This window comes from Indicator indicator, chromosome 14, assembly GCF_027791375.1.
Source record: "Indicator indicator isolate 239-I01 chromosome 14, UM_Iind_1.1, whole genome shotgun sequence".
Taxonomy (NCBI): domain Eukaryota; kingdom Metazoa; phylum Chordata; class Aves; order Piciformes; family Indicatoridae; genus Indicator; species Indicator indicator.
The window spans coordinates 6,433,959-6,457,505 of record NC_072023.1 but is presented as its reverse complement, the minus strand read 5'-3'; the positions used below and the strand labels follow the sequence as shown (position 1 = coordinate 6,457,505).

The window sequence follows — 23,547 nt, the reverse complement described above, 5'->3', positions numbered from 1 at the left end:
CGCTGACCTACGGCCTCGGCAGGCCCAGACCCACGAAGGGGTGGATGGGCCGGTGGGTGGGCAGAGAGTGGGCCCCGGGCCTACCAATCACGCCGAACGGTGACCGCTCGGTTCTGCCGTGACCCTCAGGGGCTTCGGCAGTTCCGCCCCTCCTCCCCTCCCCCACCCCGGCCGGGGGACACTTACCGTCCCGGGACGTGCCCATGAGCTGGTCCAGCATGGCGCGCATCTGGGCTTGCGCCGACATCTTGAGCGCGCGTGGGGCCGGCCCGGCCCGGCCGAGTCACGCCAACAGCGGCCTACAAGGCCCGAGGCCCGGCGCGGCGCTCAACCCTCCCCCTCGCGTCACTGGCGGGCCCCGGGCGGAGCCGCTTCCCCGACACCACGGGGGCGGGAAAAGAAGCGGGCGCTGCCTGTCTCGCGCTCCCGGTAGAAGGCGGAGCGGAAAACCCGCCTCGCGCCGGCCTTGGTGGTGTCGCCGCCGCCACCACCACCTCGCTTCCCCTCCCCCCTCCGCTCCTCCCGCTTCCTCTCACGCCTGCCACGCGCGCGCGCTAGTGGTAACGGAAACCCGCACGCACGCGCCCTGAGCACCCTCGCCCGCTCCTCGACGTCAGCGCGGACAAGCCTTGACGCCCGCTGATTGGACACGGCGCGCGGTGTTCGGCCTGTGACGCACCCCACGGAGAAGCCCTCGATTGGGCCGTCCAGCCCTTCGCCGGGCTGAGCCCGTGTGGGGTACGCTGATTGGTCGTGCAGTCCCGCGTAGCCGCTGTGACGTCCTGGTCTCCGGGTGGATAGCGGTCGCGCGGTTTGGTCCGCACGGGCACCGGAAAAGGTAGTGAAGGAGGCGGCTGAGGGGCTCTGGACCCGCGAGCAGAAGTCGAGCAGTGTGTGGACTAGCGGGTCCGTTTGCGTTCTTGCCTCTGCGAGGGGAAACCCAATCGGAACATTTTCACGAGTATTGATTCTAACGGCTCACAGCACGTGGCTGAGCTGAAATTAATGCAGAGCAGGGTGGAAACTAGGGGAGTCTCTTCGAGCCCAGCAGCCCGGTCCTATTTAGCCCCGGAACAGGCGCGTCTCTTCACTGGGACGCTCGCTGAGTGACAGGAGCCATTATTAAACGCGTGATGCGCGCACGCATCTGGGCCAGGCGGGAGCAGGGGTGAATGAGTACCTACGCCTGGCCTAGTGCCGATGGAATATGCTTCTTAAAGACAATTATTTTTATCTCACTGACATTCAGAACCGTTTAAATGCCTCTGTTCTTTCAAGCTGTCCAAGGGCACTTACGTTTGCATCAGCGACCCACCTGCTTTTTGGAGAACCTCCCTTAAAACCGAAGTTAGTGATGTCCTACAGCTACTTCAACTTGCAGAGCGCCAAAATCCAGTCTGGAATATTTTCAATCTGTACTAATGTCTGCTTTTTGTGACTATCCTTTTCTTAACCATTGCATTGCCATCTAGTGCCGAAAGGCCGTCAGTGACACAATCGACTCTAATCGCCCACAACCAGAACGTCGTAGTGCTCGACCTTTAGACCTTTAAGGGTTAGCTTAACAGGCAAGAGAGCATTTATTTGTGCCCAAAATTCAGCCTTTATTTTTTCCCCATCTCTTTCCCTTTTTTGCCCTTTCACACACACACACCCCTGGTTTCAGTGAGCCATTTATTTTCCTTCTGGAGCAATATACTACAAACCTTCGGTGGAGCAACCTTTAGTCCATCTGGAAAGCAGACTGCAGAATGTAACAGCTGCAGTAAATAACTCAGAACAACAAAGATATCACAGCTATTCTCAGGGTATACTGATTTTCACCTACTGAGCTGCAAATAGGTTGATGTTTTCCAATCTGTAACACTTTTCAAAAAGAACACCACTGCTCAACAAGTGAGATGCTGCAAGAGTTGCAAACCAGACTCTTGGTCTATAGAAACTTAAAACTTGTCATTCACATCTCCTTGTCTTACTTATGTATCCCAAATCTCCTCAGTTCTAAAAATCTATTGCTCCTATTTGTTATAGAGAATTAAAATACCAAGTTCTAAATGCAGGGGAAGGAGAATATATAGATTTAGACTAAGTAATTGTCTTTGCAATGTTTTTTGATGGAATACTGTTTTCCCTGGTAGGAAAAAAAAACCCAGACCAACCCAAACACTTCTGTTAGCCTTGCTTATAGCTCCTCCCCCATGTAAATAAGCCTCACATTTTTAGCCACTAAAAGTAATCTTTATTACAGGTATCTTATGTATCTTGCATAAAATTCAATCCTCTCTGAAAGCAGCATCAAGACAGTATTTCTTTTCTTATAAAAACAAACTGTTAGAGATTGCAAGACAAGCCAGAAAATGGCAGCATGATTTGTATACCTAGTGTAACTGGTAGTAATCAATCCGTTCACTGCCTAATGAAGTTTTTCTGAGACTGGCAGTGTGCAAGAACAGCATAGAGAGCCTAGAGCCATGGAGTCAGCTGCTCAAGAGACACCAAGAAACACGTAATTAATTAAGTAGTATTTGTCTTAGAATTGTTACCAGTAGCTCACTGCTATGACAAAAAAACATATTCAAGATGAAGAGGTTCATGCTATTCTAGTATTTGCCACAATCCACTAACATTCCAAATGCCTTCACTCTTGGAAGAGTATAAAATTACACACACAGAGAATGTGGCTGGAAGATCCTACAGGAAACACACTCTCCTCGTACAGATTTTGAGCAGGGAACCAACAACCTTGCAGCTCCTTAAGAGAATTTAGCACTAAAGGATGTCAATGTTTTGCACTACGAACAGCCTCTCATTCCATGGAGGCCACCTGTCATTACCATCAAAGGGGTGGGTCTGCTTGTGCTTGATAAATTCAGAAAGGGCTTCCCAGTTATGGCTCTTTCACATGATACCGGCAACTTAAAATTGACAGAAAACACTAGCTAGAAAATCCATCCCGTTTCGATAATGCTAGATTATTTATTCAGGGCTAAATAGGTATCACAACGGAATAATTTTCATCCTTTCCCTCCGGGCTGCTGGGGCAACCTGAAGCCCACCAGGCCAGCGACCTCCTCAGGCGAGCGTTCCCCCTTGCCGTGGTACTCCTGGTGCAGGGCCGCGTGTTCCCGGACGCTGCGGAGCAGGCAGAGGTAGGTGGCAGCTTGAAAGTGCAGCTCCTGCTGGGCCCGGCACAGCTTCTCGCTGGTGACCTGCCAAGAGGAGGGAACACGCCCCGGTACTTCACCTCCCCGCCCAGGCCACGGTCCCCCTGCGCTGAGGGTCGCCGCCACTCCACCTCCCCAGAGGAGAAGCAGGAGGAAAGGAACGGGTGATGGTGGTGGTGGTGGTGAGCCCGCCCAGCCGTACCCGGTGGGCGCGGAACGCCGCGAGGATGTGCCGGTAGGCCGGGGTGTCGCGGTAGGGGCGGCCGGCCCCGCCGCTGGCTTGGCGAAGCTCGCGCAGGAGCGCACGCAACGTCCGCAACGGAGAGCCCAGCGCCGCCATCTTCCACCCCGCCCCGTCGACCAATGGAGCGGCGCCCCAGCGGCCAATAGGGAAGCGGCTGGGCTGCTCGCGGGCTTCGCCCTTGTACCCTTCACAGGCGCAGGCGGGCTGTCGAGTGCCGAGTCCAACGATCGCCTTCTCCTTACCCCCCACAAGCACTGGAGGTCGAGTGCCGGAGATCGAGCGTAGAAGGCGAGGCCGTGACAAAGCGAACGCTCGCCCCCCGCCTCCCGCCCGCTGTAGGGGGCGGAGCTACCCGTCCGTGGTCTGTACGCTGCGCGTGTCGACGAGGTTATCGCAGACGGGATCACAGGGAGGTAGCCGAGGGGCACATCCCGCTGCGAGAAGCCGGTTTGGGCCGTGACCCCTTCCCCTCCCGGAGAAGCCCAAGCGGGTTTCAGGGGTCTCAGGTTTTGAAGTGATGTACCACTTATTAGGACCGACTGGGGACCCTCAAAACCGTAGGAGCTGCAAACCCTCAGCAGCCACTACTCACGGACGGCGTTGGGGAAAGACAGCAGGCTCTGCGTTGGGAGGTGTTCATAGGTCCCAGCTGTCCCGCTTCAGCCGACGAGAATGCAAAAAGAATGCCCACCCCAGATGGGACTCGAACCCACAATCCCTGGCTTAGGAGGCCAATGCCTTATCCATTAGGCCACTGGGGCTGCCACGAGAAGGCATTCTCTATGCAGATACTTCTGTTTTATCACCGCCCCTCTCCCTTTTACGGCAACCACGAAATGCCGCTGGCTGGGCTGCGCCTGCACGCGGAGTGGAAGCCGGGGGCCGCATAGGCCCCTGGGAGCGCCAGGCCACGCCGCTGCTCGGCTGGAGAGGGGGAGGGCTGCAAGTGGGCCTGTCTTAGCTCTGGGTCCAAGCGCCAGACCGCACATAGCCCGAAAGAAAACGGTTCACTTCTCTATTAATCCTTTAATAGTTTTAAAATGTTGCTCTTCGCTCGCAGTATTTCCCTTGCCTTTGTGGTTGCCCTGACAGAAGAAAGCTACTACACACCCCTCTCCTACACACAACCCCCCCAAAATGACAATGAAGAGCCAGCATAAAGCCCTGCCTGACATGCCTTCAAGTAAAACCTTCATTTTCGTGAGAAAGCACAGAGGCAGGGCTAATATGTACATTCTTCTTTATTTAATACAGCACAGACACATGACACAAAGAAAAGTACACTCATGAAAAAAGCCTGTCGCAGTGAGGGACAGGGAACAGCTATGCCAAATTGAGTAAGGCTCCTACTGCAGAACAGGGGTCTGCTGACAAGGTTGGATCCCAGAGCAGGCTGCTGCCAAAAAAATCTCATCTGCAGTCCTGCCAGGAAAGCAGAAAAATAAGAGGACAAGTCCTTCTCTGGACAGGTGGAGGCAGCATTATCAGCGAGGTTCACTGGATACAAACCCACTTACTATGTTTGGACCAAAGCACTGATAAAATGAGAATGCTCTCCAGCTATTCTTGCAGAGGGCCAATAATCCTGACCTCTGAAAACATCAGACTTCTCAGGGATAGCAAACCTGAGTATCTGGAAGAAGTGAAAACATCAAGTAGTCACACAGAAGAGTTTTAAAATTAGTCTCCCTGATAGGGCTCTGCTAGCCATAACTGGGAACGTGCAGAGGAACAAAACAGCTTCTCAACTAACAAAAGACTATCAGCCATTAAACTGACCAGAACAATATACACGTTTGGAACCGATGCAGGCTTTTGTGGCAGCAGCTTCTTCCTTTTCCTGCTTCAGTTCAGGATGGAAATTAAGCAGGCACCAGTTCCTCTGGCAAAGAGCCTTACACACTTTTTAAAAATTAAAATACAAAAAAGGGAGACAGGTGTATTTACAAAATCCATGGCTGGTACAGTACATCATTTTTAAGACACACTAAATGCTACAATCTTTCAGGTCCTGAGATTATTACAAAAACCCCCCAACAACTCAAAACTTGCGTTCAGGTCCAGTTTTATAAGGAGAGAGGAAAGAAATCACACATTTAAAACACAGTATCCCTTGAAGTTATTGGAACACCTCCCTAAAAACCCAAATGAAAGTGGTGCTAACCACCCGAACGTAGCTGCATTTGGTTGTTCAGGCCTATTATAACCAGGGGAGCATTTAACAGTGGAGTTTATCTGGAGACCTCATCAGGTAAGCACACAGCTTTTAGGATCCTCTCTCCGTCACTAAGCCCTATGATCTGGAATTGGTGAAAATATAATAAAACCAGGAAGGTGACCTTATATTAATTCATGCTGTACTGGGTAAAGGATCACCAGAATCACCATCTCAGACAGGATTGCCACCCCATAGCCACTGCACATTCCTTTGTTTGAAGCCAAGGAATGTAAAGAATTCTAGCTGTGATTTAACATGCCTTTACAACAAACTTTGGCCAGTGGTTTGTTCTGAGCTACCTAGTGAAAGGCAGGAAAAGACTTTGTCCATCTGTTTCTTGGTACTTTATGGTCTTGGGGATGATAGCAAGTCAGGTAGAGTTAAGCTAGCTGTATCCAAACTTGCTAGTATATAAGAGTGATACCAAACAAAGGATGCTGAGGCCAAGCTTCTGTTACAGGAATAATCCCCACTACTGTTACCTGTGCAGACAGTATCTGGATGCACTGTTCTTGACTAAGCCTCTACCAGGCAGAACTAAAGGGACTTGCACCCACACCTGTTTTGTTCCATTCCCAGCCCCCAAAATACTCTGAACACACTGCTTTTGTGTGATCAGAAGTTATCATCACAGATGCCTTTTTCACAAGCACCTGACTTTAAGCTAGAGAATCCAAACACTTTAAGCATTACTCATGAAATGCTTCTAACCCTCAGAGAAAGAACACTACAAGAGACAAATCACATAACAAGGGTATACTAGTTTGACTGCTAAAATATATCACTGCTCAGTAGACTTTTGAAGGTAAATAGTAGTAGTTAATTTTGTACTTTTAAACAGTAGTCCAAAAATAAAATTTCTCCATCTATTTCCAGTATGGATCTTCAGAACTATGACAGAACATGGTACTAAATGCTACATGATGGAATGAATCACTGGCAATAAAACACACTACAGTTCTCACCTCTGACCTAAATTGTTATCTGTAGTTACATACAAGACTAAAAGATCAGTGAGAAATACAAAGATCCAGCTACAGTGTAGCTGGCAACTCCTCTTGTTTAGAAGCAAATTCATTTAACTGATAAATTGATTTAATTCATTTCTGATACTGGAAGGAAACCTATGATATCTCACTAGTTTCTGAACATTAAAACCAAACATTGCTGCAGCTTCTTAAACCAATGTTGAGAGCTAAATATTCTAAAAAGACCTCTTAGACTAAAACTTGTCACAAGAGGTGATTTTATCTTCCCTCTCAGCAGCTTCATGACACTTGACATTATGTGTTGCACCAGTGAAAGGGTTTCTTTTCTTAAAATACAAATTTCTCCACGTTAGCAAAAAAGACTTCTGCAGTACAGACATTCAAAAAATATTGAATTTTCTTTGGGTAAAACTTCAAGATGTGTTAAGAGGGGCTGGGGGTAGGAATGCATGTAACACTGAAACACATAAATACTTATCTGCATAGTTGATATTAGTGACTACTAATCAAACTAAGGCCTTATCTGGAAAAAGCTGAGAACACAAGAGTTTCTTCCCTCACTCCTCTGGTGAAATCTGGCAAATCTCAAAGAAGCTCTGGCTGCCTCAGCAGCTACTTGGTTTTGGCCTATGATGGTGGTATCTCCTGACTGGTTTCGGTTGATTCTTTCCCTCACTTTTTCTCTTGGTAGTAGATAGTAATAAACATAACTATCTGTTGAAAAAAAAAAAAACAACCAAACAACCAACCAACAACAACAACAAAAACCCAACAAAAAAAACCCCAACCCAAACCCCTTTAGTACTCAGCATGGTAAGAATCAAAACAGCTTTGGATTTCTTCACCATAAAGAACAAATTAATGGTTATTATTTAAGCAGAAGAGGAAGGCAAGGGAAGAGACTGAAACTCACTTCTAGATAAAAACATAGGTTGTTTTTTGTTTTTTCCAGAGTTACACTGTAGAATTATAGCTGTCAAAAATGACTACAAAATACAGACCTATATCCTTGACTACTGACGAGATTAGCACAGTTTTATTTATGCGTGTGCAAAACCAGCTGTGAGGAATCTTTGTATTTCCCCAGTTTTGGGCCATTTCCAGGCCATGCTGATCTCTCAGCATAACTCATAGCAGCAGCAGGGCTTTCTATGGCCCCAAAAGGCTATTACAGCAGCAAGGGATCACTGGGTCACAGAAAAAGGATGATGAAGCCCCACCAGAAATTTCCACAAACAAAGCATTTCCCTTACAGAACTGCTATCTTTCCAGTGGCCCAGCAAGGATACTTCTGGCTGCTTATTTTGGCAGTGATTTCTTAAACAGCAGACAAACACAGATTTTATTTTTTTTTTTAACAAATGCAGCTGTTTTGAAGACTGCAACAGTCAATCATCATCATCAGCTGTAAATGCCTCATCTCACAGCTCAGCCTAGGATAAAGCACCTATGTGCCCAAAATAAACTGAACAGCAACAAAAGAGCCAGGTTAGCTCAGCTTACTGTCACAGATGAATGTGGCAAACCACTGAAGTTACTTCACTGATGCACCTAAGGCAGATTAAGAAGCACCTTCACTATTATTCTTAACTGGCTGAGCTACCAGCAATAGTCCTGTCTTTGACTGGCACCATTAGACTGGTAGCAGAAATCTGCCTATGGCCTAGTTAACATAAACAGGTTCACTCAAAGATGTGAAGAGAAGCAATTAGGCTGTCACAGGGATATGGTGTATCTGATACCTTATTTTCTGCTCTCAAGATGGGTTCTCCACCTAGGAAATACTCTTCAATCCCATTCTGGAAAGTATTGTAGCTCACGGTTTGGAAGTGCATCACAGGACTGGCACAACCTAGTGATGCATATGTAGGTTTAGTACTTGGTCAAGTAGTACATTGCTACTTTTAGGTATGCATGTTTATAATAATGGTAAGTTAGATCCTTGGCACAGAATTAAAAATCACTAGCTCTACTGAAGACTGCTAATTGTCAGAGAACAGGGAAACAAGCACAGACACTTATGATGGTTCACTTACAACTAGCAACACATGAATTTATGGTTTGCTCTCTTAAGAGAACAAACCATGAATGAAATCTCAATAAATTGAGTTCATCTAGAAAAGTACTTCACGGTGAGTGACCTAGGCAGCATGTGCAGCATAGCCAGGCTTAACTTCAGGCAGCAGCTGCACTCTTGCAGATTTTGACCAAATTCCTTTTATGTAATGCATGGTCAGAAGTGACAACTCTAGTAAATTTGAAAAATCCTTGCAGTAACTGATGTCAAGCAGATGGGAATAGACACAAAGAAGATTCCTTGCAACTCACCTTGTTGCAAGGTGCTATTTTAACCTTTTTCCCCACCTCCTTGGGGTTGTCAGCCACGTGTCTTTGCCTGAAGATTCAGTAACTGTGTGAAGTGGTTCAGTATTTCATAAAGTTGCCAGATAGGGCCCATGTTTTACTCATGACCTAATTAAAAGCCAAATTTAAAACATCCAGAGAAAAAAAAATACAAAAAACTTCATTCCCATTAGCCACTTCCTTTCTCTCATGCACATTTACACACACACACTCTTTTATTGTACTGCCATCTTGGCACAAACATTCACCTTTAGGTAAAGTGTTTAACAGAGCCAGCAGAACGTAGAAGGATGAACAGGATTCAGAGGAATATTGCTGTATGTGTGTGCAAGAGAGAAAGAATGCACAAGCACACAGAACCAATGCTATGGTACAGCAGCTATGAAGTTACATACATTACACACTTTTTTCCTTCTTCTTTAGAAAGGGGGAAAAAAAAGAGTTTAACAGCATCAAGCCATCTTGGCAAGCTTAAGATTTTCCTCCAAAATGCCTTCCAGCACTTCAGGATCTTTGAGAACAGTTTAAGGAGAGTAGGGAAATGAAAAAGAAAAAAAAAAAAAAGGGAGGGGGGCCCAAAAAAAAGGCACTTAAACAAAGGACAAAGGCCTGAATCAAGTCAGTCATAGAGGGTAACAACCATTTCACCAGAGCTAGGACCAATCAAAACCTACCAACCTTTTTTTTTTTTAAATTTCTATAAAATTAAAATTGCATAAAGTGTTAATCAGTCATTTACCTACTGCTTTCACCTTCTGGTTCATTTAATGGGAAAACAAACAAACCAACAAACCCAAACAAAAAGCAAGTGTCCCTCTAATGATTTTCCCCCCAGTTCAGCAGAAGTTATTTGTGGGAGGAAGCCTTCCACAGCTTGTCTTAGCTCCAGGTTTTCCCTGCAATGCCATCTTCAAAATAAAAAGAAAATCCCAAACAAAAGCAGAAGAGGGACCACTGTGCCTTTACCCATTCACTCAAAAGAAAACCCCAAACCAAACAAACAACCCAAACACCCCAACACTTCTAATCCATCTGTGGGCAAAAACTACTCAAAAGAAAACCAAAACCTGTAAACTAGATCAAGAATTGCTAATAAATACAGCCAAAAGTTCATCTTATGTATGTAGCAGCAAATGTGATAAAGTTATTAGTTGGAGCTCAAGATGACTCCCAGAGGGTTAATGGTTCACACAACTGATGGCAGCTTGGGAGAGTTGCAGGATTTCTGTTTTCATGTCCTGAAGGGTCTTGCACCAAGTGGAGAAGGAGTGTGGAGGAAGGGTCAGGTGATGGGACTGTGGGAGGGCAACAGGCTCTTGGCACCTGTCCCACCCCTAAATCTGTGCATTAGCAACTTTGATTGGATTCAAACAAGAAGCAGAACCCAGATAATTAAAAGTTACTTCTGATTAGCAGAAAACAGATGTGAAACCCACAGCATCCACACTTGTGACTTAGTTGATTGGTATTAGTCATGTATCTCAAATCAGCAGAGAAGCCTGGACAAAGGGGTTTAGGCCATTTGCATATTGGAGCAGGAGAAGACTGCAGTTACAGTCCAAGGTATCAGGAAACTCTGCAGCCTGTTTTCCATCTAGCCTGTAAGGGTCTCAAAAGGACTTAAGATAGCTACCATGACTTTTCAGACTTTGGATCATGTAGCAGAAAATATTCCCAGATGGTTTTAACATCTAAAACCTGTGTTTGAAATTATTGCTTGCATCTGTTTAGGGCTTTCAGTGAGCTGGATATGTTAGCTCTCATACAGTCCCCAAACCAAGTTCAGCCCTGCTGCCTAGAAAAGACAGCTCTACTTGGCTTTCTTATTGCTTGTGAATACTGAGGGTTATTTAGTATGTACAACTACATTTTGTTTATTAACAAAGGCCCTTAAAAAGTAGTAAAAAAACTGGGGGGAAATGTCTGTAGAAGAGCTCCTGCACAGCAAATAGTAAAACATTAACCTAAATTTTGCATTTGGATGTTGCAGAAAACTGTCACTTTCCTATCCTGTTTATGCTACCTGCAAAGGTCTCTGGGAGACACCCTATTATTTCCTTTGATTTGGCCTTGCTAGGTTTGACCAGGGAGAATAGGGAACAGGGAATGTAGACCTTTTCATCACTATGTTGCTGATTCCTAAGCTCAGGAGCATGATGACTGAACACAGTTATCCTGTGGGGGCTTCATGAACAATGTATGTTCATCTTTATTTTTGTCATCCTACTACCTGTTTCCACAGTAAGCATTAGTTTACTTGTTTCTCAAGACTGAAAAGCTTAAAAGGCCACAGACAAGACTACTCTTGCCCTCCTTAAGATTTAGAGAGGATACTCCTCAACTGCAGATGAGGCATACTTCCAGGAGGAGAGGAATGTTGAAAGGAAATTTGTGCTGTAGTTCTAAAGAGCTCCAAGTCTCTCCCAGTCTAAAATTTCATTAAGTATGAAGGCAAAAGATGACAACTTGAAAGAGATGTCTTGATGAGAAAAACACAGAAGAGGTAGGACTCTCTTAGGATAAATACATTGCTGCCTGATAGCTCACTGCTGCAACTCAGCTACGTGCATTGTGAAAAAGTATCAGGTTTGGCAGTTCAAAGAATTATCATCCTGCCAGAACTGTTAGGCCTCAAAACCCAAGAGTTGTCTTCCTTCAACCCTTCCTGGAGAAAAAAAAAAAATTCAGATAAAGCTTGCATTCTAGGTATTTTGATAGAATCTGCACAGCATAAAGAATGCCAGAGTTTACATAGCTGTATGTTTCAACTCTTAAATAACTCTGATGGAGATGCAAGCTTATCTAATCGACACGTCGTCACATACAGAACATTAGCACTCACTAAAAAGCATTTAACTGACAGATGCTGTGAAGTTAATGAACTAATGCATCTTATTTTAATTCAATTTGACTTTCACAGAAGTGTTGTGCAAAGACATTTATTGCTGAGCTCAACCCAACATTTTTATACTAAATACACAATATATATTAAATTCACATATATATTTATATAAAATTCAAATGAGCTCTAAATAGAAAAGAAATTGTTGTCTGATCTAAGAAAAATAAATCACATGTAAAAGAAGCCTGAAAGCTATAAGTTAATCTAGCAAAAAACATTGAATATTCATTATCCATGGGTCAAAGTCTCTCTGGAAGGTGTGAGATAACCAATAGTCACTGGTTTGATCTCAAATCAACCTACAGGTAAGCTTAGCTACTAGGAATTTCAGCATCTCCAATTAGAGGAATGTTTTGGGGTAGAAAAGCATACTATTTTAATTTGCCTCTTTCCCCCATGACTTCTTTCAGTTTCTGCCATTCTCACCTTTTAACTGACAGCGCAAGGATCTCAAGAGCCAAGTCCTGTCCTAGTGTCAAAGTGCAACATGTGCTGGGTACTTCCTAAACTTACAAATGAACCAGTTGATGTACTGCTATCAAAACAAAGAAAAAAAAAAAAGCCAGCTTTACAGTCTTGTGCTACCACATAAGGAAGAGTTCAGGTCAGGAACTCCCCAGGCCAGCAGGGGCTGGAGACAATCCATTCAGCCCCCAGAAGAGAAGGCACCTCTGGTCGCTTTTGAACGACTCCTCTTTGGCTAATGCCTGAAGCAATATTAACCTGGCTCTGGAACAGGTCATGATGAACTTCAACTAGCAAATCAGTACAATACATGGCTTCTGGGAGAAGTTTGGGAAGATGAGGATTTGGGCTTTTGGGAAGATGAGGAAGATCTAGAATGAGTAAAGAACTGCATGTTTATAAGAGACATGAATAGAATATTACTTAATTTCAGTAGCAGATAAGCACAAGGCAAAGGAAAACAAAGTTTAACAAACAGAAGGACAGAAAAAAAAACTCACTCTGCCTTTAAAAAAGTGGGAAAGAAATGCTAGTCTGACCAATATGAGTTTCCTTTTCATGTAAATGGAAAAAATTCCATCCCCTTCCTCCCTTAAATAAGAATCTTTAAAAAAACCAAAAAACTAACAAGGAGCAAGAGATTTCCCAGTAGTCTGTGTCTCACATCTCAATGTACCAAAGATTTTGAAGACATCTCTAATGAGACTGCATACATCTGTAGGCTCCCTAAAGCCAAACAGCCTTGTAAAGTTGGAAAAATGTCCATACTAGAAACTGCATTTGTATAAGGGTTTAATTATAATGCAAAGCATCCCAGCATCACCTTTACTCTATATAACCTTTGGTCCACAACCATGTAGTACACTCAGGACCTGCACATAATCTTATACTGGGCACTTTGGGCACTAATGAAGTAGATGATTCCACCTTACACAATGGATGGAGAAACATATTCTAGCTCCTCTCACACTTTCAACTCTTCATTGGACATCACCTAAGAAAAAAAAAGTTTGTGCTGCTGTGGGTTTGACGATCAATTTCTTTTAAAAGCCAATCAGAGCAGGTAAAAAACGCTTGTTTCTTTAGGCAAGATCAAACTATGACCAGTCTGCATGACCAAGGAGGACCAGTCCTCCTTTTCCTTCTCTCTTTGATCAAGTATTGTTTTATTTTTCTTCTTCCTCTCACCACAGTGCTTGGGATCAGAATATGTAAACATTGACAGAAACAGCAGCCCTGTGACAATAAGCACTTTCCCAACTGGGCAGATTCTGTCAGCCAACCAGAACTGCTTCAGCTCCCTTGCTTGTCCAGAAGTCACTGGTTTTTCCGCTGTAGCTTAGTGTCCCCTTTACTTTGGCCTCCATCTGTAGTTTAGAGACAGGAAGAGAAAGGCAAGAGTAAGAACGAGCGAACTTTTGTTTTAACAGCTTACAGCAGAAGAGGAATTTCGCATGTTCAGCTTTAGCATCACCAAAAACTACACTGTCTGTACAGGGTGAAGACTCTGCATTTTCTCTGAGGTTCACTGATAATAAGTATCACTGTTGAAACCTGAGATACCAGGCTTCCTACAGAAAGATACTATCTTTCTAAAGATTAAGTTGCAGCTTGAGATACCAAAAAAGGTTTCAAAACATCAAGCCTTCACATTTTAATAATGCTACTTTGGCGTTCAAACCATTGCACTCACTGTGACCAAAAAATTAAGTTGCACCAAATATAGCAAATTGATGTGCCTCCAAACACACCATTGCCCAGTTTTTTGGTGCTGACGACTCCAAGAACAGGATGAAGAACCCTCATCAAGCCACTGCCACCTTTCCTGTTCCTTCTCCTGTCAATAAATCAACCCTACAGGTAGCAAAGAAAGGAGTATATTCTAATCTGCACCTTCTAAAGGTTTATAATAGTTCTTCAGCTCTAAGCCTTGCAAACAGAAAAAGGAGCTATTTTACTTGAAGCTCCTCTTCTCAGTCATAATATTCTTATCGAGGACAGAATTCCCAGGGAGGGCAGATCTTCCACTAGGAAACCATCACACTATTCACACACTCAGAAATTCTTATAAGAAACAATCATATTAGCATCCAGTAAGGAATACTCTTTTTTTCTCCCACTATCTGAATTTGTAGAGTTCAGTTTCTAGAACTGATAGCATAACGCATTATCGAACTTTTACAACTTTAGTTCCTGACATGGAAGACAAGTAGGATAAAAAATCTTCAGGTTCCAAAGTATTGCTATGATAGAATGTGTACTGCTACCAAAACTTGTTCCTGTGTTCTGTCTTCCACAAACCGGTTCCAATTCTATTGTACATTTCTGTTGTACATTTTGTTTCAGTCAAGGGCAGGAATCTGACCTTTAAAGTAAGTAGTAAGAAAAATATGGTGTCTTTACCTGTGTAAGCTTGCTGCAAGTGAGCAGGCAGAGGTGAGTGAGACAGCGTTGCTGCGTGCTGAGCACCTGGCTGTAAACCCTTCAGTAAGTCTGTGAAAAAAGGAAGAGCAATAAAGATGAAAAATATTCTTGAGAACAGAGGGAGCCTTTGTGAAACAGGAAGCTTTTATTTTTATAATGTAGCTATAGTAGCATGCTAATTTGAACAGTTTACTGAAGATGTATCTCAACAACAACAAAAAAAAAAAACATTCCTGAGAGCATTTTGATGGCTGGAATAAGTCAACGGAAAGATCTATTCAGATATGGTTAAAAGTCAGAGCAAGGACTATGCTTCACTATTGGGATGCAACTCTTGTATAATTTTCTTCAGCAGAAAGACCAAATATTTACATGAGTTAAAAATACAAAGTATTTCTTTAAGCAACCAGAAAAAATAAATGCCATCTTGCTTGATGCTTCCCTGTAAGGATTGTCTGATATCTGAGATCACTGAGCTAAACCTATTTTTGGAATCACCATATTAAGTCTCTTTGCTGTGTTGTGACATTTAGAGACTTTTAAGCTATATTCCTTCCTGAAAATAAGAGATTAAAAGCTAACCCCAAAAAACTACATGTTCAAAACTAAGTGTACATAACAACTAAGTTATACTTATCAAAGGTGATTCACAACATTCGGATCACCACACAAAATTTTACCAGTGAAGAAAATACATTTAGTCTCCTGCAGAGATCTTCAAGAACCACATATCTTGGTACTTTATTGCTTCCCATCTTAATTTCCATCTTCAGGGTGCCTCCTTCCCTATAACACTGTGTGATAACTAATTCCACTCACTCTGAGTTAGGCTGTGGTGGAAAGCCGCTGAGGTAGATCCCGAGGTGGTTGTCACTCCAGCTGTGTCTGTCCCAAATCCAAGCAGCTCCAAGGGAAACTGGAAGGGCACGGTCACAGGAACAAGGCCACCCAGCATCCCAAAAGGAGTTAATGGTGCAGACGTCACATTCTGACTGGTTACAGACAGGGGTGATGCCATGAGAGTCAGAGGTGAGGCATTAGCCAGTAAGGATGCTCCTGCTGTTGACTGTACAAAGAAAAGGAGTACTTAAAGATTTTAAACCTTTGAGTTGCATTCAAGGTGGTAAGAATTAACTATACTTTAAGTGTGGCCCTATTAAGAACTGTATTAAACCATTAATTAATATTCACTTATGCAGCTAGGACCTCTTCCTACTGTTCATCTGCAAAGCAAGTACAATCACATCTTGGATTCAGACAGGACAGCGGTTCATCTCTCATGTTTTTCTTGTCAGTCTTGCAGGTAATTTCCTGTCTCCTCTCTAATTATTCACAGGCTCTACAGTTAAAATCTACTGCAACATCTTCCATTATATTAACAATACAAAATTACCAGATGTAGGTCTGAAGCTCTTTAGAAGCACGATGTTACTCTTCCCTCTCCAAATCTGGGTCTTAACAGAACATTAACTTTCCTTCTAAAGAGGTTGCTTAGAACAAAATATTTTTGAAAATTAAGGTTCATGCACAAGAACCTTCACACTTTGAGTCAGGTTACCAAGCTGCAGACATACATATGCATGTATAGCTGTTTGCACACATCAAAAGGCAAAATAAAATTTAAAAAAAATATATCTCCATTCTATGTGTTACAATGAAGTTAAATTCACTGAAAACCAACAACATCAGCCAGAATATTAGCTACAACAGCTCCTAACCTGCATTAATTCCTCTAACATTAGAACAGCTCATTCTTGTGTAACAATCTTCCCTTCACTGTGTCTATAGTATTTTTATATACTAATGTTAATTTCTCTAATGCTCTACAAAACAGCTGGTATAGAAATTATTTTGAACCACACAGAGTCATCTGTTATTTGATTTAAGAAGACCTCTAGCCTATGCGTCTATACAAGAAAACCTTAACTAAACCCCAAACTTAGGAGTATTTTAATGAATGTGAACTTAAAAAACGAAGTCTCCTTGAGTTGTGTAGAATCAACTTACAGATACAGCAAAATGATGAAAACTCCAAGCGGGAATGAAATTCCTATTACAAGCTTTGGTCTTAAGGTGTTCATAGATTAAAGCAGCTAAAGAAAGGCTGTTTGCTGCTGACAAGGAAACACAGATTTTTAAAACAATATCCCCATAAGTGCAAACAATCAGAGCTATAATGTTTCTAGCAAGTGTTTTATTGCTTGTCTTATGAGTAACAGCTTCCAAGACATACGCCATTCCACAAGTAGAAAAAACCTAAATGGATAAAAAACCTTCAACATGTACTATTCTTCTGTCTTGCCTTTAAAAGAACTGATTCTGTAATAAATCAAAAATAGAAGCCATACAGTAACCTCTTACAGTTGTGGCTTTGTAAAACACCTGAACACAGAAAGCAGCTTTGTAATGTGCTCTTCTTACTTGCTCTCTCAAAAACCGAGAGCGAAATTAAGTGAGGGAAAGAGCTACAAAGAATGCCCTAAAAGAGTGGCAGTTCAGGGGTTTATTTATCTCATCTGTGACAGCACTTCATACAAGTGTTCATCCTGCTCATGTAAATGTGAGTCACCATGATCCTCAGGAGTCTAAGACAGATTGTTTAAGAGCACTAATGATGGGTAGAATTTAAGGAAAACACATGCAGTAACTGCTGACTTCTAGATTAATTTGGCTTTGTATTCTTAGGATATAACTTAGAGTACTCCAGAGTAAAATTTCTGTGGAGCTACAGCAGGCAGCTTATATTTCAGTGTAAATGACTGTGTCAGCCAAAAGGGGAAAGAAGGGAAACTCATTTGGAAACTCTTCCTTCCTAGACAGGAATGTCTTCATTATCACATGAAATCATCTAGTTCAGTGTAAGCAGATCAGGACATTCCCATGAGCAGGCTCAGATCCCATCCTCATCCTCTGATTAATAACAGATAGGACTTAAACACATTAAACTTTAATGGAAAGTGGTTTCACTTTCAGTCTCATGCAAAGTTTTAAGAGGGGTAACTAACTCCTTAGTACACATTGCACCTAACAACTATCTTGGAATTAAGTTCAGTCAGCAATAAGACCTTTAAGGCTAAATAAAGCCCTCTTACCACAAATCTCTTCCCCTTCAGTGTACTCAGACTGGGAGGTAGCTTGATTCTAATCTCTTGAACACGCCTCACTGACTAAGCCTCAGTCTGCAGAGTGGCAACAGCCTTATTCCACAGTTTATCTTGCACCATTCATCTCAACCATTTCTGTGTTATTAAAGTAACTGCTGAAGTGTCCAAAACCTCCATGTGTAAAGTCACAATAATTATTCTAGTGATACTATATACTGCTCAGTACCTCAGGCTAATTCCCCCCTTCTCTACACCAACACACCCTATTTTGCTGTATTGCACTGTGCACTCATATTACTTGATTATCTACCACACCCCTCTAGGCCTCTTCAATATCACTGTCTGTCACAATACATTTTGTTACTCAGGTGATCAGTATCTCTAAAAAAAAAAATTTACTTGCCTTTATGTATAGGAAAGTTTGCCAGAATGAATCTCATCTCACTACTTACTTCCCTTGCCTGTCATCTTTGAACACTACCACATTCATTTCACATTTTCTTTTACATCAAAGCAATTGTATCCATTGGATTCTATCGATTGCACCAGAAATGAGCAACTCTGTTCCCACTTCATTCATTGTAGCCTTTTTTGTCTGTTCCAGTTGTCACCCAGAGTGCCCACACTGCTCGGTTCTTCTCTAGGCCCTCTGTGGTACCTTAGCAGCCCTTACACAGCATATGGGATGGGTTATTTTTCCTCATCCAAAGCACCCAAAATAATGAGAAGGCTGTGCCAGAGTCTGCCAGACATTTCTTCACTCTAAGAGACTTAAGGTACCAGAGGATGAAAGACCATAGAAATATCTTATAAAAATCATCATCTTCCTGTTACTCAGCTGCATTGAGCAAAACAGGATAGCAAACTAAATATTATAAACCACTGCTACAAGCTGAGTATACATCACTACCATGCAATAGCTATACACACTGTTCAGAAAAATACAAAGCTTTCATTTGCTGTATGCCAGGTCCCTGATGCACAGAAGTAGTGAACACTTCAGACAAAAAGCAATAGAAGACTGGGAAATCTCAAATCATAGATTCGCAGAATTGTTTGGGTTGAAAGGGACCTTAAAGATCATCTAGTTCCAACCTCCCCATCATGGGCAGGGACACCTCCCACTAGACCAGGTTGCTCAAGGCCTCATTCAATCTGACCTTGAACACCTACCAGGGAAGGGACATCCATGACCTCCCTGGGCAACCTGTTCCAGTGTCTCACCATTTCAATTCCCAGTAAGAAGAATGCATAACGTGGGAAAGCAGGTTGCCTTCTGAGTATATAGAAGGTTTGCATGAGTTTTATAACAGTACTTTCAAAGTATTTCATTTGCATGACTTTTTATTTTCAATGATAGAGTCCTGTATAAGCTCTTTCTGACAATTCCTAGGTTATTTATATATTGGTGAGATGTCTCATTTAGTTTGACTAGATCCTACAAAATAAAATATAATCACAACTACTAAAGAAAAGGTTGTTTTTTAAATACAAGTCTTAAATCATACTCAAATCATAAGCAACTGAACTCCAGTTTTGCAAGGTCATTGTGAAGTTTGACAAGTGTACCAAGACACCTTTTCATATGACCGCTGTCATTACAAGCAAATACACAGGAATACAAAAATAATGCAAGAAAATACAACATTCCCTGAAAATATGACCACAGAAAACTTACCTTTCCTAATGCTAAAAAAAAGGAAAAAAAAAAAACCACACACACACAAAAAAAAAAAAAACCCACTCCCGAAACCCAACAACACAAAAATCCCCAGCAAGAATGAATTCTGTTCCACAGCAGGGACCAACCAACATTTTAGTGAGGATTCATTCAATTCATTCCACACTGATGGTTGCATTTGACATTGGCTGCAAATACCCATTTGCTAGTGCAAAATAGTTTCATCAGGATTCACATTTATGTAAAGTAGAAACATTACATTTATGGCACATTTTCAAAAATCAAGATACTGCCAAGAAAGAATGTTTACAAACTGTGATAAATATTAATGCATATTTTAAATGTAAAGTCATTAGATGCATACCTGTACACTGGCTGCTACAACTGATGACCCTGAGGCAGAAGACGGTCTGTGTGGAGTTGACAATTGTTTAGTAGCACCCTGTGTTCCACTTCCTGCTCCCCCAGACAGACTAGTCCTACTAGCGCCACTTGAGTTAAGGTTACTGCCTCTGCTGGCAGGTACATTCATTCCAACTCCACCCAAATTGTTTTTACCAACAGTTCCAGAAGAAGAGTTGGGTAATTTTGACGCCTGAGGGTTCTTTGCAGGCTGAAGGCCTGAGGTGCGATTAGAGGGCAGCAAATTGACTGTGGGAGACTGCCTGCTGATATTTACACCACTGGTCTGTTTATGAAGGGGGTTGTTGCTGGAGTGACTGCTCTGGGAAACTAGTGCACTTGAACTGGAAGAACTGGGTGTTGTTGCAGGCCTGGGGGATGAGGTGGACTTCGATGAAAATTTAGGTGATGCATTGGGCTTAGGTGTCACAGAGGGTTTAGATGCAGTGGGCTTGGGAGAGGCAGCAGGTTTGGGAGAGGCAGCCATCGAGAAGGGAGACTTGAAACCCTGGGAAGAAACTTGTGACACCATAGCCTTGGCTAAATAGTTACTAGAGGTAGAGGTGCTGGATGTTGACCGAGAAACCAGTGGGTGAGACACTTGAGAGCCACTTCCAGATGAGGGATTGGACAAAGGCAGGCGATATACTACAGACTTATCTTGAGCCTTGATGACTGGTGATGAGCAAGACAGTTTGGGGTTACTACTCAATTTCACCACTGGATTGGTCTGTGATTTACTAATAGTTGCTTGTAAAGGAGATACATATTTCTGCTGTACAGCTGAATGCTGGTGCACCTTTGTCACTTGTGATGTTGAGGAAGAACTACCTTGAGCCTCAGAAGATGATACTAAGATATTAGCATCCTTGGTTCTTTGAGAAGAGGTGGAAATAGCTGCTTGGGTCTTAGAGGAAGAAACATGAGTCTGCGAAGAGGAGGAGGCAGCTTGGATCTGGCTTGACCTCTGTAGTCCTTGCTGAAGTAGTTTGGCTGGCAAAGGCTCTAAGGAAACCTTCGGATTTTGAATTGAAGATCCAGCAATAAGGCCTGAAGAGATACCAGTGTGAACTAGGTCCTGGGGTTTCTTTGGTACTGGCCCTGTGTGACCAGCAATAAGACTTGATGAATGGGGTGTTTGAGTGGGCTCTACTTTCTTTGAAGTTGCCAGGGGCAGCTTACTCATAATGCTTGCTAATTTCTCCTCCCTCAGCCCAGGGCGAGGTCTGGACGTTGGTGCATCTATGGTAGATCCAAGAGGTGATCCCTTGGCACCATTATTCATAACTGCCAGAGCATCAGAAATAGAGTCCAGTGATGGTGGGTGGAAAGAGAGGTCTTCATCCAATGAGTCATCCAAGCAGATCGTCTCTGGAGCCGGTGTGCAGCTAGAGCTGGCTGGGGTGCAGACAGGTGTGCTGGAACTCAGGACAGCAGCACAACCTGAATTGACTGAAGACAAACATGTTTTCTGTTCTTTCTTTGGACTGGAGTCCTGAGAATGAAGAGAGAAGAAAAGGCAGGTTTAAGAACCTTTCTGAAGCAGATCTAAAGTCATCTTCAGTGTAATACTGTTATCCTGTAACTAGAGATGAGCCAAGTATCTGCTATTGAAATTTTCATATTGTCTACTGTACTGAGGTGTTTGAGGGCCTGGGTGCTAATTCCAATTTCTGTCCTGGAAGCGTGGTCAGGCATTAGAACAGGCTGCCCAGGGTGGTGGTGAAGTCACTGTCCCTGGAGATGTTAAAGAAGTGTGTGGACATGGCACTTGGGGACATGGTTTAATGTCCATGGTGGTGCTGGGTTGATGCTTGGACTCAATGATCTTAGAGGTCTTTTCCAATCCAAACAATTCTATGGTTCTAATTAAATATTTAAAAACTTAGTGCTGTTGCTCTGTAACTGAAAGCATCCCAGAGAGTTCAGAATAATCAATGCTATGAGGAACAGGGCAGCTGATCTGATCACCAGGTAGAATTGCTACTGAAGACACCTGGTCGTGTCTAATGGGAACCTCAATCAACTTACTATGTTTCCTCTCAATGACACATTTTTCCAGTGTTGCCAAACTAATGCAAGTAATTTTCAAAAGAACTAATATAACTTAAAATTACAAAGTTATACAGAAGCCTTTTGTAAAACTTCTTTAAAGAGCAGTAAATTCTTATAGGATTTCCTGATGGAACTCTTCTGCCAGACTTTCTGGATCAGAAGCAGGAAACAGGTTGTATCAAGCACTTGTAAAATTCAGATACCCAAATGGCATTTACCTTCACTTTGGGTTTAGGGGCCAAAATCACCTTCTTCTTTGCCCTAAAATAGAGGAGATACAAGCACATCAGAAGACAAAAAGAAAGACAAGACATTTTAGCATTAACTGTTACCTTAATTACATCCCAATAGACTAGAAGGATGGATACTAGAGTCCAGCTTTAAGGATAAAACATCCTTGAAATAGAAAATGGGTTAAGATGTAGAGAAAGGAGAAAACAAGCACACTTCATCCATTTTTGTCATGTACCTCTAAGTGAATCAGAAGCAAAATTCACTGAATTGCTGATATAACTCAATATATATCAGGAGAGCTACTTTTTTACTTTTCATATTTAGAGAAACTTTGAAGTATTAAGCCATCTCAACCTCTTACAATCTTAAGAGTTTGACTACTTGGCAGAGCTTTGTCTAAACTGAGGTCACTTATAATAGTGATGTAATTTCACTTTATACTGACGTTTGTCACTGAGGAACATACTTCAATTCTCATTTCTATTTCAAACCATGTTAAAACAGTTGCTTTCCCCTCCCCACTAAAAAAGTGTTTTACTGCTTATCAGCTGTGAAGCAGTTGTATCTAACTTGTTTGTTGCAAGAAACTATTTAACAACTGCAAAAGAACGTGGAAGTTTAAGTGAACACCACAGCACCAAAGGCATTTATGTGAGCAGGGACAGCATTTAGGATTATGAGTCAGTTACAGCTTAGCAGTTAAGCATTTCACATGATCTTTCCCCATTTCTATTCACAAGGATCAACAGATCTACATCCGATAGGTCATTTATTCTCCTTTCCTAGGCAACTCGGAATACACCTTCTAAAAACAGATCAAACTGTGAATGAATCATGACTCAGTTTTGCCATTATGTGAAAAAATATCCCATGTAATTATATTTATCATAAAGGCTGCAATTTGGGTGTTAATCAAAGTCATTATTGTTTATTTGAATTCTGTCTGAATGCAGGCAGCTCCTGAGAGGGACAAAGCATTGCCTGAAAACGAAGAAGGTAAAATTCCACTAAGATACACAACCTTCTGTTGGCTACAGAGATATTTGAGGAAAAGAGCAGGAAGTACTGCAGCCTGAGTTCCATTTAATATGTTGCACAGCAAAATGAAGGTATAGTGCTTTGCAATGCTTTGAGAAAAAGGTGTTAATCCAGGAATGAATATTCCCTTGAGTTGCCTAGCCACTTCATCACAGACTCAAAATATAACTGTCACAAGAACATTACAATTACATGCTTTGCGTATTAAAAAACCCCACCAACATAGTAAGTCTCTTCAAACAAATCCCAAAAAATATCTCCCT

At 42.6% G+C, this 23,547-nt stretch overlaps 3 protein-coding genes and 1 non-coding gene across 6 annotated transcripts in view; all 4 read right to left on the bottom strand.

The window, feature by feature from the left end:
• The window catches only part of LUC7L2 (LUC7 like 2, pre-mRNA splicing factor), a 30,971-nt gene extending 30,724 nt beyond the window's left edge, over positions 1-247 (bottom strand). For all 3 annotated transcript variants that reach the window (XM_054386382.1, XM_054386384.1, XM_054386383.1), the window contains exon 1: positions 187-247. In XM_054386382.1, the coding sequence (XP_054242357.1) occupies positions 187-247 (61 nt within the window). The remainder of the gene's footprint in view (positions 1-186) is intronic.
• A 2,666-nt stretch (positions 248-2,913) lies between these two features.
• FMC1 (formation of mitochondrial complex V assembly factor 1 homolog) lies at positions 2,914-3,504 on the bottom strand. The gene is made up of 2 exons (XM_054386385.1): positions 3,367-3,504; positions 2,914-3,209 (listed from the first exon to the last, which is right to left on the bottom strand). The coding sequence occupies exons 1-2, from the start codon at positions 3,502-3,504 to the stop codon at positions 3,015-3,017; spliced, it is 333 nt and encodes a 110-aa protein (XP_054242360.1). The 3' UTR covers positions 2,914-3,014.
• Positions 3,505-4,096: 592 nt separating this feature from the next.
• Positions 4,097-4,169, bottom strand: TRNAR-CCU (transfer RNA arginine (anticodon CCU)). The gene has a single exon. It is a non-coding gene; the product is annotated as a tRNA-Arg (tRNA).
• Positions 4,170-13,101: 8,932 nt separating this feature from the next.
• UBN2 (ubinuclein 2) overlaps positions 13,102-23,547 on the bottom strand; it is a 39,711-nt gene continuing 29,265 nt past the window's right edge. Inside the window, exons 13-17 of the mRNA XM_054386797.1 lie at positions 22,231-22,273; positions 19,920-21,452; positions 15,590-15,836; positions 14,750-14,839; positions 13,102-13,713 (exon numbers count right to left, since the gene is read on the bottom strand). Coding sequence (XP_054242772.1) covers positions 13,664-13,713; positions 14,750-14,839; positions 15,590-15,836; positions 19,920-21,452; positions 22,231-22,273 — 1,963 coding nt within the window. The 3' untranslated portion in view covers positions 13,102-13,663. The remainder of the gene's footprint in view (positions 13,714-14,749; positions 14,840-15,589; positions 15,837-19,919; positions 21,453-22,230; positions 22,274-23,547) is intronic.

Coding starts and splice junctions, on each gene's coding strand:
- FMC1 (XM_054386385.1), bottom strand. CDS start 3,504: ATGGCGGCGCTGGGCTCTCCGTTGCGGACGTTGCGTGCGCTCCTGCGC. Junction 3,210..3,366: donor CGGCGTTCCGCGCCCACCGG/GTACGGCTGGGC, acceptor TCCTCTTGGCAG/GTCACCAGCGAGAAGCTGTG.